Source organism: Oncorhynchus mykiss, chromosome 3, assembly GCF_013265735.2.
Source record: "Oncorhynchus mykiss isolate Arlee chromosome 3, USDA_OmykA_1.1, whole genome shotgun sequence".
In the NCBI taxonomy this organism is placed as follows: Eukaryota; Metazoa; Chordata; class Actinopteri; order Salmoniformes; family Salmonidae; genus Oncorhynchus; species Oncorhynchus mykiss.
Window position 1 is genome coordinate 68,279,184 of NC_048567.1, and position 14,276 is coordinate 68,293,459.

Here is a 14,276-nt window from a genome sequence, read left to right on the forward strand (position 1 = left end):
CACACTTATGTTACGTCACTCACCCTCTCTCGTTCCTGGTGCGGCGTGGTGTCTGGCTCAGCAGCCTCCTCCTCTTCCTCCTCTTGGACCTCCTCCAGAGTGGCTGGAGTGTCTATCTGGGCTGGTGTGTGGCTTCGTGCTAGGGACGGGGACGGGGCTGGGGATGGGGACCTGGCTTGGGACGAGGGGATGAAGAGCTGAGGAGTGATGGCCACCCCTTTGGCTTTGAAGTGGTCGTTGGCCTGCTTCCCGGCAACTAGGAGTACCAGCGAGCTGCCACTCTTACGGATCAACCCCACCACTTGCTCGTGACTGCTCTGCTCCACATTCACACCGTCCACCTCCACCACCATGTCTTCGTCCTCTAGACCAGCCCTGTCCGCGGCTCCACCCTTCACCACCTTACAGAGAAGACATCAAGGGGTGAGCTGAGATGTGAATGGTTTGGAACGTAAACAACAGTTGACAGTTGCTGAATGACAGGAGTGTTTCAGAGGTACGGAATTGAGACTAGCATGTGCTTTGCCTCTTGATCTTTCCCATAGTAGTTAATGTATTTGGGATGCATTCTCTTGTCTGTTAGGCTACCTGTTGGATATACAGTACCAGTCAAAAGTTTGGACTTTTGGACTCCTACTCATTCAAGGGTTTTTCTTTATTTTTACAATTTTCTACATTGTGGAATAACAGTGAAGACATCAAACTCTGAAATAACATATGGAATCATGTAGTAACCAAGAATGTGTTAAACAAATCAAAATATATTTTAGATTCTTCAAAGCAGCCACCCTTTGCCTTGATGACAGCTTTGCACACTGTTGGCAACCAGCTTCACCTGGAATGCTTTTCCAACAGTCTTGAAGGAGTTCCCACATATGCTGAGCACTTATTGGCTGCTTTTCCTTCACTCTGCGGTCCAACTCATCCCAAACCATCTCAATTGGGTTGAGGTCGGGTGATTGTAGAGGTCAGGACATCTGATGCAGCACTCCATCACTCTCCTTCTTGGTAAAATAGCCCTTACACAGCCAGGAGGTGTGTTGGGTCATTGTCCTGTTGAAAAACAAATTATTGTCCCACTAAGCGCAAACCAGATGGGATGTCGTATCACTGCAGAATGCTGTGGTAGCCATGCTGGTTAAGTGTGCCTTGAATAAATAAATCACTGAAAGTGTCATCAGCAAAGCACCCCCACACCATCACACCTCCTCCTCCATGCTTCACGGTGGGAACCACACATGCAGAGATCATCCGTTCATATACTCTGCATCTCACAAAGACTCATCAGACCAAAGGACAGATTTCCACCGGTCTAATGTCCATTGCTAATGTTTCTTGGCCCAAGCAAGTCTCTTCTTGTAATTGGTGCCCTTCAGTAGTGGCTTGATTCACGCAGTCTCCTCTGAACAGTTGAAGTTGAGATGTGTCTGTTACTTGAACTCATTGAAGCATTTATTTGGGCTGCAATTCCTGAGGCTGGTAAACACTAATGAACGTATCCTCTGCAGCAGAGGTAACTCTGGGTCTTCCTTTTCTGTGGCGGTCCTCATGAGAGCCAGTTTCATCTTAGCGCTTGATGGTTTTTGTGACTGCACTTTCAAAGTTCTTCACATATTCTGGAATGACTGACCTCCATGTCTTAAAGTAATGATAGACTGTCGTTTCTCTTTGCTTATTTGAGCTGTTCTTTGCTATAATATGGACTTGGTATTTTACCAAATAGGGTTGTTACACAGAAGATAGCCCTATCTTGTCACAACACAACTTATTGGCTGAAACGCAAGAAATTCCACAAATGTACTTTTAACACCTGTTAATTGAAATGCATTCCAGGTGACTATCTCCATGAAGCTGGTTGAGAGAATGCCAAGAGTGCAAAGATGTCAGCAAGGCAAAGGGTGGCTACATTGTTTTTATTTGTTTAACACATTTTTGGTTGCTACATGATTCTGTATTATTTCATAGTTTTGATGTCTTCACTATTATTCTGCAAACTTTGGACTGGTACTGTAGGTAGGTGCTCTGTTCATTGTAGTTACCTCTTTGACATACTGGCCAAAGACTCCTTGTATACCGTTGAGGTGGAAGCCGTACCCGGCGGAGGTCTTCTCCATCTTGCACAGCTTGAGGAGGTCTGTGGTAACAGGGTCTGGGACCGGGGCCGGCACGCTCTCTGGGTAGCTGGGTGGAGGGGTTGCTGGAAGGAGGGATTCCGTAATCTCTTCCAAGTAGAACAGAGGAGAAACGCCTCCCTGTGGAAGATCACAATTCATCTCAGACCAATATCTCAATCCACAGAGTAGTCTTCTTGACTGCACTTCTGTTTCTGGACAGTTCCTGAGCCTATATACACTATGAAATGACTGCCCCTCAGCCTTGAAGTTTTTCAACTTTAGTAGGCTTTTTGAATGGTCTTTAAAGTGCAAAACGGCATTTGGCAGAAGTAAATTAATCCGCCAACATGACTATAAGTGAACAGCTTCCAAGCAATACGACTGATAAATAGCTAACAATTTAGCTACACAGACTGAGTTTACCTTGTATCTTTCAGACCTATATCTATCCTACCCTGCCTTTCTAAGGTCTTCGAAAGCCAAGTCAACAAACAGATTACCGACCATTTCGAATCTCACCATACCTTCTCTGCTATGCAATCTGGTTTCAGAGCTGGTCATGGGTGCACCTCAGCCACACTCAAGGTCCTAAACGATATCTTAACCGCCATCGATAAGAAACATTACTGTGCAGCCGTATTCATTGATCTGGCCAAGGTTTTTGACTCTGTCAATCACCACATGCTCATCGGCAGACTCGACAGCCTTTGTTTCTCAAATGATTGCCTCGCCTGGTTCACCAACTACTTCTCTGATAGAGTTCAGTGTGTCAAATCGGAGGGTCTGCTGTCCGGATCTCTGGCAGTCTCTATGGGGGTGCCACAGGGTTCAAATCTTGGACCGACTCTCTTCTCTGTATACATCAATGATTTCCCTCTTGCTGCTGGTGAGTCTCTGATCCACCTCTACGCAGACGACACCATTCTGTATACTTCTGGCCCTTCTTTGGACACTGTGTTAACAACCCTCCAGGCAAGCTTCAATGCCATTCAACTCTCCTTCCGTGGCCTCCAATTGCTCTTTAATACAAGTAAAACTAAATGCATGCTCTTCAACTAATCGCTGCCTGCACCTGCCCGCCTGTCCAACATCACTACTCTGGACGGTTCTTAGAATACGTGGACAACTACAAATACCTAGGTGTCTGGTTCGACTGTAAACTCTCCTTCCAGACCCACATCAAACATCTCCAATCCAAAGTTAAATCTAGAATTGGCTTCCTATTTCGTAACAAAGCATCCTTCACTCATGCTGCCAAACATACCCTTGTAAAAATGACCATCCTACCAATCCTCGACTTCGGCGATGTCATTTACAAAAGCCTCCAATACCCTACTCAACAAATTGGATGCAGTCTATCACAGTGCAATCCGTTTTGTCACCAAAGCCCCATATACTACCCACCATTGCGACCAGTACGCTCTCGTTGGCTGGCCCTCGCTTCATACTCGTCGCCAAACCCACTGGCTCCATGTCATCTACAAGACCCTGCTAGGTAAAGTCCCCGCTTATCTCAGCTCGCTGGTCACCATAGCATCACCCACCTGTAGCACGTGCTCCAGCAGGTATATCTCTCTGGTCACCCCCAAAACCAATTCTTTCTTTGGCTGCCTCTCCTTCCAGTTCTCTGCTGCCAATGACTGGAACGAACTACAAAAATCTCTGAAACTAGAAACCCTTATCTCCCTCACTAGCTTTAAGCACCAACTGTCAGAGCAGCTCACAGATTACTGCCCCTGTACATAGCCCACCTATAATTTAGCCCAAACAACTACCTCTTTCCCTACTGTATTTATTTTATTTATTTATTTATTTTTGCTCCTTTGCACCCCATTATTTTTATTTCTACTTTGCACATTCTTCCACTGCAAATCTACCATTCCAGTGTTTTACTTGCTATATTGTATTTACTTTGCCACCATGGCCTTTTTTTGCCTTTACCTCCCTTATCTCACCTTATTTGCTCACATTGTATATAGACTTGTTTATACTGTATTATTGACTGTATGTTTGTTTTACTCCATGTGTAACTCTGTGTTGTTGTATGTGTCGAACTGCTTTGCTTTATCTTGGCCAGGTCGCAATTGTAAATGAGAACTTGTTCTCAACTTGCCTACCTGGTTAAATAAAGGTGAAATAAATCAATAAATAAAAAATCTTTATTGAACTTTTATTTCAATCTTTCCACTGTCTCTATGCACACTCACAGGGCTCTACACACTGTCACACATATACACACACACACACACACACACACACACACACACACACACACACACACACACACACACACACACACACTCCATCATTTGCTCACTCACACATAATATGCACATAATTTTATACTGACTACACACACGCACACCCATTCACATGCAAGCTGCTGCTACTCTGTTGCCTAGTCCCCTTACCCCTAAAAGTATTTAGTCAGCCACCAATTGTGCAAATTCTCCCACTTAAAAAGATGAGAGAGGCCTGTAATTTTCATCATAGGCACACTTCAACTAGAAAATCACATTGTAGGATTTTTAATGAATTTATTTGCAAATTATGGTGGAAAATAAGTATTTGGTCAATAACGAAAGTTTATCTCAGTACTTTGTTATATACCCTTTGTTGGCAATGACAGAGGTCAAACGTTTTCTGTAAGTGTTTACCAGGTTTTCACACACTGTTGCTGGTATTTTGGCCCATTCCTCCATGCAGATCTCCTCTAGAGCAGTGATGTTTTGGGGCTGTTGCTGGGCAACACGGACTTTCAACTCCCTCCAAAGATTTTCTATGGGGTTGAGATCTGGAGACTGGCTAGGCCACTCCAGGACCTTGAAATGCTTCTTACGAAGCCACTCCTTCGTTGCCCAGGCGGTGTGTTTGGGATCATTGTCATGCTGAAAGACCCAGCCACGTTTCATCTTCAATGCCCTTGCTGATGGAAGGTTTTCACTCAAAATCTCACGATACATGGCCCCATTCATTCTTTCCTTTACACGGATCAGTCGTCCTGGTCCCTTTGCAGAAAAACAGCCCCAAAGCATGATGTTTCCACCCCCATGCTTCACAGTAGGTATGGTGTTCTTTGGATGCAACTCAGCATTCTTTGTCCTCCAAACACGACGAGTTGAGTTTTTACCAAAAAGTTATATTTTGGTTTCATCTGACCATATGACATTCTCCCAATCTTCTTCTGGATCATCCAAATGCTCTCTAGCAAACTTCAGACGGGCCTGGACATGTACTGGCTTAAGCAGGGGGACACGTCTGGCACTGCAGGATTTGAGTCCCTGGCGGCGTAGTGTGTGGTAGGCTTTGTTACTTTGGACCCAGCTCTCTGCAGGTCATTCACTAGGTCCCCCCCATGTGGTTCTGGGATTTTTGCTCACCGTTCTTGTGATCATTTTGACCCCACAGGGTGAGATCTTGCGTAGAGCCCCAGATCGAGGGAGATTATCAGTGGTCTTGTATGTCTTCCATTTCCTAATAATTACTCCCACAGTTGATTTCTTCAAACCAAGCTGCTTACCTATTGCAGATTCAGTCTTCCCAGCCTGGTGCAGGTCTATCATTTTGTTTCTGGTGTCCTTTGACAGCTCTTTGGTCTTGGCCATAGTGGAGTTTGGAGTGTGACTGTTTGAGGTTGTGGACAGGTGTATTTTATACTGATAACAAGTTCAAACAGGTGCCATTAATACAGGTAACGAGTGGAGGACAGAGGAGCCTCTTAAAGAAGAAGTTACTTGCTTGTTTGTAGGTGACCAAATACTTATTTTCCACCATAATTTGCAAATAAATTAATTAAAAAATCCTACAATGTTATTTTCTGGATTTTTTTCTCTCATTTTGTCTGTCATAGTTGAAGTGTACCTATGATGAAAATTACAGGCCTCTCTCATCTTTTTAAGTGGGAGAACTTGCACAATTGGTGGCTGACTAAATACTTTTTTGCCCCACTGTATCTACCTCCATCACTAAAGTATCCCTCTCCCCTTTCTCCTATACATATCTACCTCCATCACTCCAGTATCCCTGTCACCTTACCTCTATGCATATCTACCTCCATCACTCCAGTATCCCTGTCACCTAACATATATATCTACCTCCATCACTCCAGTATCCCTTTCACCTTACCTCTGTACATATCTACCTCCATCACTCCAGTATCCCTGTCACCTAACATGCATATCTACCTCCATCACTCCAGTATCCCTGTCACCTTACCTCTATACATATCTACATCCATCACTCCAGTATCCCTGTCACCTAACATGCATATCTACCTCCATCACTCCAGTATCCCTGTCACCTTACCTCTATACATATCTACCTCCATCACTCCAGTATCCCTGTCACCTAACATGCATATCTACCTCCATCACTCCAGTATCCCTGTCACCTTACCTCTATACATATCTACCTCCATCACTCCAGTATCCCTGCTCATGTAAATGTGGTATTGGATCTGACTTTTTAAATATTTTCTGTACATAGTATGCTTACTTACTTTTTTACTTTATTGTGTATTTCATATTTCCTATTCTCATTTCATCTTTTTTTTCTAGTAATAGTTTGTTATTGATTATTGCATTGTTGGGTTTTAAGTTTGAAAGAAAGGCATTTCACTGTACTTGTGGATGTGACATTAAATCCTGTATATATAACTATATACTATATATATATATGTATAACTATATATATATATATAGAAATGACCGAGTTTCCACGAGTTTGATGACATAATTGTGAAGCATTTTCAAAAGATGAGTGGATGTGATCCGGAAGTAAAGCGGAAGGGGTGGTAACTTTCACAGGGGGTTCAAACAGTTTCTCAGCGTTGTGGTGCTCATCAGTATCAGCCACAGCTTCATTATAATCCCAAAGGAAAAACTGATCCTTGATCAGCACTCCAACTCTAAGACACTTTGTAAATATGGGGCCAGATGTTTAGACCAATGGGCTTGAGCCAACTCCTATGACCGTTGTTTCATACATTTATTTCCTAAATCCATCAAGAAAGATTGATCCCAGAACCCTCACCATCTTGTAGAGCTTGTCAGTGTCTTCATCAACCACCAGGAGGCAGCACTTGCTGCCACACTGCCTGATCCTGTCCACCACCTGCTCATGGCTGCAGCCATCCACTTCCACACCCTCCACGGCAACCAGCCTGTCCATCTCCTTTAATCCCGCCCTCTCAGCTGGGCTACCCCTGTCAATGTCCCTGATGAAGTGGCCTGCAGGTAGGAGGATATTAAGATGGTGTTATTGTGTAAAATTATTCAGACAGATGGCTATTGTTGTTGGTGAATAGTTTAATAGTGATGATCCTATGTGGCTATTGGCAGATGTGTTGTTATAAGGGGTTCATACACGCTTATGAAAAGTCATTATAACCTCATCATAATGCATTATACCCATTTGCTTATAGTAGTGTAACCAAGTTTTTCTTTGGATACCTACTGATCATCCAAATTCACACACCATACAAACACACAGACCTGTCTTGTTAGGCTCAGTCCTTAGGAAGTATCCATAGCCGTCTGATCCTTTGACCAAGTCTGCGATGCGTGGCTTCAGTGGGAGGAGCTTTGCTGTGGCTAGCCCCGCCCCTATCCTGATGCGTTTTATCTTGTAGAACCTGTCTGTGTCCTCATCCACCAATAGGAACATGACGCTGCTGCCTGATGCCTTGATCTGACAGAGATCACACAACGGGCTCATTCGGGCGGGCGCAAAGTTAAATAACGTTTAGATCAAAATTAACAGAAGAAGAGTAAACATTCTTATCTGTCATGTAAAATAAAGACTTATGACATATCTTGACTAAACGTAACCAATCACATTTGTTTCTGCCCTCAAGGCTGAGTTGCCCAGGGAAACCAAATGGAATTAACACTGATTTTCCAAATGATCCCTGTCCTGACTCCTGTATTCTGAGCGAACAAAATGCGTTGACAGGCTGTAGAATAATATGCCAGATATTGAAGTTAAAAGTTAACCACAGAGTAGTGTAAATAAGGACAGAACCCTGACCTTTTCAATTATCTGGTCATGAGTGGCGTTCTCCGTGTTCTCCCCGTTGACCTCTATCAGGCGGTCGTTGGTCTTGACCCCTGCCCTCCCGGCCACACCCCCTGGAGCCACCTCTGTCATGAACATGCCCACGTCACCTGGGACAGGAAATGGAGGAAAGAAAATGTAGTTTAAAATCACAATCCTAAATTCATTATCATTGGACATAAAGAAGACAGGAATGTATGTTAAGGGCCCACGCCATGTGAGACGAAGATAATGTGTTAATTTGATGCTTGATCAACAAGCAAAACAATTTAATATGAATCCTCAGAGATTACAATAATTGCTGTTGTCAGTTTGGTTCTTCTCTCTTGTCAGCAATATCACAATCAAAGAGATACACAATTACTGTGTATATGTGTGTGCGTGTGCGTGTGTGTGTGTGTGTGTGTGTGTGTGTGTGTGTGTGTGTGTGTCCGCATGCATGTCCCACCCCTCTCATCTTTGATAGAGCGCAAAGAGAAGCCGTAGCCCCCGCTGGACTTGGCCAGGTAGCAGAGTTTGGGTTTGGGCGCCCCTCCTCCCACCCCGTTCATGGCGTGCTGAGTGGGTGTGGCGTGTTGGTCAGACAGGTCCACCCCCTCAGTCTTAGCCTGCTTGTAGGATGCCACATCCAGAACGTGGAAGGTGACCGATGTACCACTCTCCTTCACCAGGTCCACTACCTAACCCAGGACACACAGCACAGGAGAAAGAGATGGGACAAAGTATGGTATGTTGCTACATTAGTACAGTACTTATTGCTACATGTGTTCTCTAGTAATTCCACATTTACCTAACTAATACTGATACCTTACCCCAGGCACTTTAAAGGACTTGATAGGTGTGAACAATATAAGCAGACAAGGTTATTACCATACTATTACTATATTTCTTACATCTTTATAATTTCAATACAGCAAAAAAAGAGGGAGGGTCTAGGGCTTATGTGGTTTCCCCTCTCCCCCTCCTCACCCGTGTGTGGTCCATCTCGTCCACATAGGTCCCGTTGACCCGGAGGATGCGGTCTCCGTCCTTCAAACCCACCAGCTTGGCCGGGCTGCCCCTCTCCAGGTTCCTGATCAGGTGACCATCCTCTCCTTGCTCCACCCTCAAGAGGAAGCCAAAACTTTGACCTGGCTTCTTACTCAGCACTATCACCCTCGGCCTGTACCCAGCCATGTCCTGCAACAGAGACCACAGGGTATGAATACAATACAACACACACACACACACACAAACACACACACACACACACACACACACACACACACACACACACACACACACACACACACACACACACTGGTGAGCACAGTCACGCTCTGTTTTTACCCTGCCATGTCTTGTATGACAGACCAGAATGCGAGAGCGCTGACACACACAAACCTACCTTCTCTTCCCTACCCCCCCAAAAAATTCTGACCATCAAATAATCCACTGTGTGTATCAGTGGTAAACCCCATTCTATCTAATCTCAATGTCTGAATCTTCCCCCACTATCTTGAAGGAGATCCCACATATGCTGAGCACTTGTTGGCTGCTTTTCCCTCACTCTGTAGTCCAACTCATCCCAAACCATCTCAATTGGGTTGAGGTTGGGTGATTGTGGAGGCCAGGTCATCTGATGCAGCACTTCATCACTTTCCTTGGTCAAATAGCCCTTACACAGCCAGGATGTGTGTTGAGGATCATTGTTGTGTTGAAAAACAAAATGATAGTCCCTCTAAGTGCAAACCAGATGGGATGGCATATCGCTGCAGAATGCTGTGGTAGCCATGCTGGTTAAGTGTGCCTTAAATTCTAAATAAATCACAGACAGTGTCACCAGCAAAGCACCCCCACACCATCACACCTTTTCCTCCATGCTTCACGGTGGGAGCCAAACATGTGGAGATCATCCGTTCACGTACTCTGCGTCTCACAAAGACACAGCGTATGAAACCAAAAATCTCAAATTTGGACTCATCAGACCAAAGGACATGTCCATTACTCGTGTTTCTTAGCCAGAGCAAGTCTCTTCTTATTGGTGTCCTTTAGTAGTGGTTTCTTTGCAGCAATTCGACCATGAAGGCCTGATTCACGCAGTTTCCTCTGAACAGTTGATGTTGAGATGTGTCTGTTACTTGAACTCTGTGAAGCATTTATTTGGGCTGCAATCTGAGGTGCAGTTCATTTCCGATTGGCTCAAACGCATTAAGAAGGAAAGAAATTACACAAATGAACTTTTAACAAGGCACACCCGTTAATTGAAATGCATTCCAGGTGACTACCTCATGAAGCTGTTTGAGAGAATGCCAAGAGTGTGCAAAGCTGTCATCAAGGCAAAGTGTGGCTACTTTTTTGGTTACTACATGATTCTATATGTTATTTCATAGTTTTGATGTCTTCTATTATTTTACTATGTAGAAAATTGTAAAGACAAAGAAAAACCCAGGAATGAGTAAGTGTGTCCAAGCTTTTGAATGGTACTGGAGCTATACCAGTGGAGGCTGGTAAGGGGAGGACGGCTCATAATAATGGCTAGAACGGAGCGAATGAAATGGCATCACACACATACTTGTAAAAACCATGTGTTTGATAACCATTCCACCGATTCTGCTCCAGCCATTACCACAAGCTCATCCTCCCAATTAAGGTGCCACCAACCTCCTGTGAGTTATACTGTAGCAACTCAAAGGTATGTACTGTACAGCAACGTCACCATCAGATAAATTGCAGTAAATCGGGGGTGGAATGGAACATTTGCACAACAGAAATCTGATTGGCAATATAGAGAGATATAACAGGGATATAAACACATATATTAAAAGACTGGATATCCCGTAGAGATAAGAGACCACATAGGTCAGTGTAGGGTTGGGCTCAATGTCATTGATTACACTGATACTTTACTGACAAGAGATCTCTAGAGAGTGTATTCTGCGAACCATTACGCTGAATCCCTATCTCGCACAAACACGCACACAGACACACCACGATCTACACTCGTGTTTTAATAGTGTAGCAAAGTGCTGATAGCTCTAGAAGAAGGTTAACCTGCTATGCTACCTCTCACGTGGCCATGGGTTGTTAATGGTTAACAGCAGCTAGGGCCAGCTGAAGGTGCGAAGGGCTCTTTTAACTGGAATGTGTGAATTTGACCTCCCAATAAAGATGGTCAACATGAGAATCCTTGAAATGTTTATTACACTGTTATCACAGAGAGAAAGTAAGACGTGACAGATGTGTGTTTGTGTGTGTGTTTGTGTTCAGGTGTAGTGTAAGTCTGTGTGTGGCAGTGTGCTGATGTGTCTGTTCCTACATTTTGCTAATCTAGTTCTATCATTTAATCCCTGACACAGTCACTGTAGACTGCTGTTTTTAGGGAGACTGTTTCCTGGAAGTAGATGCAGTCCTATAAACTAACCCAAGATGACAATTGCAGGGAAACACCATCTACATTGAGTGGAACCATGGTCCTTTCCCCAGAGATTGAATCCTCATTGTGGGGGCACATGTCACGTACTAACCCCAAAGTATCCTGTATTGTTATTTGGAGCCCCTCTATCCACTGCACCTGTGTCTCTGTTGTTGCTCTATATCTCCATGTGAGTCATTTAGCAGACACTCTTATAGAGAAACTTACAGGAGCAATTTGGGTGAAAAAGAAGATAGGTGAAAAATCTATTTGGCTCAGGGATTTGAACCAGTGACCTTTCAGTTACTGGTCCAACGCTCAGTTGAAGTGGGAAGTTTACATACACCCTAGCCAAATACATTTAAACTCAGGTTTTCACAATTCCTGACATTTAATTCTAGTAAAAATGGTCAGTTAGGATCACCACTTTATTTTAAGAATGTGAAATGTCAGAATAAAAGTAGAGAGAATTATTCATTTATTTCAGCTTTTATTTCTTTCATCACATTCCTAGTGAGTCAGACGTTTACATACACTCAATTAGTATTTGGTAGCGTTGCCTTTAATTTGTTTAACTTGGGTCAAACAATACATCCACGTAATTTTCTTTCCATGTAATTTCCCTTCCCCATGATGCCATCTATTTTGTGTAGTGCACCAAAGCACCCCCACAACATGATGCTGCCACCACTGTACTTCATGGTTGGGATGGTATTATTTGGCTTGCAAGCCTTCCCCCTTTCCCTCCAAACATAACAATGGTCATTGTGGCCAAACAGTTCTATTTTTGTTTCATTAGACCAGAGGAAAGTTCTTCAAAAAGTACGACCTTTGTCCCCATGTGCAGTTGCAAACCGTACCCTGGCTTTTTTATGGCGGTTTTGGAGCAGTGGCTTCTTCCTTGCTGTGCGGCGTTTCAGGTTATGTCGATAAAGGACTCGTTTTTACTGTGGATATAGATACTTTTGTTTCCTCCAGCATCTTCACAAGGTCCTTTTCTATTGTTCTGGGATTGATTTGCACTTATCGCACCAAAGTACGTTTATCTCTAAGAGACAGAACGCGTCTCCTTCCTGAGCGGTATGACGGCTGTTTGGTCCCATGGTGTTTATACTTGCGTACTATTATTTGTACAGATGAACGTGGTGCCTTCAGGCATTTGGGAATTGCTCCCAAGGATGAACCAGACTTGTGGAGATCTCCAATTTTTTTTCTTAGGTCTTGGCTGATTTCTTTTGATTTTCCAATGATGTCAAGCAAAGAGGCACTCAGTTTGAATGTAGGCCCTGAAATACATCCACACGTATACCTCCAATTGACTTAAATGTCAATTAGCCTAACATAAGCTTCTAAAGCCATGACATCATTTTCTGGATTTTTCCAAGCTGTTTTAAAGGCACAGTCAACTTAGTGTATTGTATGTAAACTTCTGACCCACTGGAATTGTGATACAGTGAATTATAAGTGAAATAATCTGTCTGTAAACAATAGTTGGAAAAAGTACTTGTGTCATGCACAAAGTAGATGTCCTAACTGACTTGCCAAAACTATAGTTTGTTAACAAGAAATTTGTGGAGTGGTTGAAAAACGAGTTTTAATGACAAACTAAGTGTATGTAAACTTCCGACTTTAACTGTATGTCCATCATAGTCAGTCTTAAACACCTGCCATTGCCCACCACCACACATAAGATAACCAGTGCATGTGATATCAAAACACTGAGCAAATAGTAGAATTGATCATGTTAACAAATATAGCATTAATTAGCATCAAAAGCTAAGTAACTAAACATAATATATACGTGATTCATTTGATAGACCACAACAATAGGAGAAAGAGTAGAACATTCCCTCACCTACTCCTGTCTCTCGTCCCAGTCCCAGTCCAGAGGAGGATCTTCTTTTGTTAAGGTAAGGTGGTATCTCTGTTTCTTCCCAATTTCTCTCTCTCTCGCTCTTGCTCTCACACTCTCATTTCATTCCTCCCCTCTCTCTCTCTCTCTCTCTCTCTCTCTCTCTCTCTCTCTCTCTCTCTCTCTCTCTCTCTCTCTCTGAAGGACTTTGACAGGTCAAAGTTGAACTTAAAGGCTGAGTTATTTAACAGTGTCTCGTGGCATCTTGGGAGACACATGTCTAAACAGTCCAGGTGTCCCTTTAAAACCACCGTGTTAATCACAACCCAGTCATCTGTTTAGAATGGTCAAATATGACAGAGGGGGGTGGAGAAAGCTACTGACAATGTCAAGGATCAAGACTTGGCAACGTCACCACAACAACCCAATAACAATAACAGCAGTGAGGATGGGTTAATGGGAGAAAAGACTGGCTGACTGGGCGTATTGCCTGGATGGAAGAATTCCATGCTTTATGGTGGAAATGCGCTTATCTGTGGGATAGTCCCCCAGTATAGTATGCTTTATCTCAAACTATAGTGTGTAATGTATATTTATATCAGAAAACTAATAAATATAACCATTGGCAATAGGCATGTCTTGATGCCTCTGAAGCCAGTCTTGGATGTAATGGTTGGTTGATTGATCTGTGAAGACTGTTATTCTCAGGCAGTGGAGGCTGGTGGGAGGAGCTATAGGAGGATGGGCTCTTTGTAATGGTTGGAATGGAATAAATGGAACTGTATCAAACATATGGAAACCACCTTTCCGTTCATTATATTCCAGCCATCCTCCTATAGCTCCTCCCACCAGCCACCACTGT

At 43.5% G+C, this 14,276-nt stretch overlaps 1 protein-coding gene across 2 annotated transcripts in view; it reads right to left on the reverse strand.

Moving 5' to 3' along the window:
• The window catches only part of LOC110520467 (Na(+)/H(+) exchange regulatory cofactor NHE-RF3), a 14,179-nt gene extending 612 nt beyond the window's left edge, over positions 1 to 13,567 (reverse strand). The window contains exons 1-8 of one of the 2 annotated variants that reach the window (XM_021597811.2): positions 13,422 to 13,567; positions 9,138 to 9,347; positions 8,617 to 8,848; positions 8,142 to 8,278; positions 7,607 to 7,802; positions 7,146 to 7,342; positions 2,040 to 2,252; positions 24 to 401 (exon numbers count right to left, since the gene is read on the reverse strand). In XM_021597811.2, coding sequence (XP_021453486.1) covers positions 24 to 401; positions 2,040 to 2,252; positions 7,146 to 7,342; positions 7,607 to 7,802; positions 8,142 to 8,278; positions 8,617 to 8,848; positions 9,138 to 9,344 — 1,560 coding nt within the window. In that variant the 5' untranslated portion in view covers positions 9,345 to 9,347; positions 13,422 to 13,567. Of the gene's footprint in view, positions 1 to 23; positions 402 to 2,039; positions 2,253 to 7,145; positions 7,343 to 7,606; positions 7,803 to 8,141; positions 8,279 to 8,616; positions 8,849 to 9,137; positions 9,348 to 13,417 lie in introns of both variants that reach the window. The other variant, XM_021597810.2, reaches the window with a different exon arrangement.
• Positions 13,568 to 14,276: the final 709 nt, after the last annotated feature.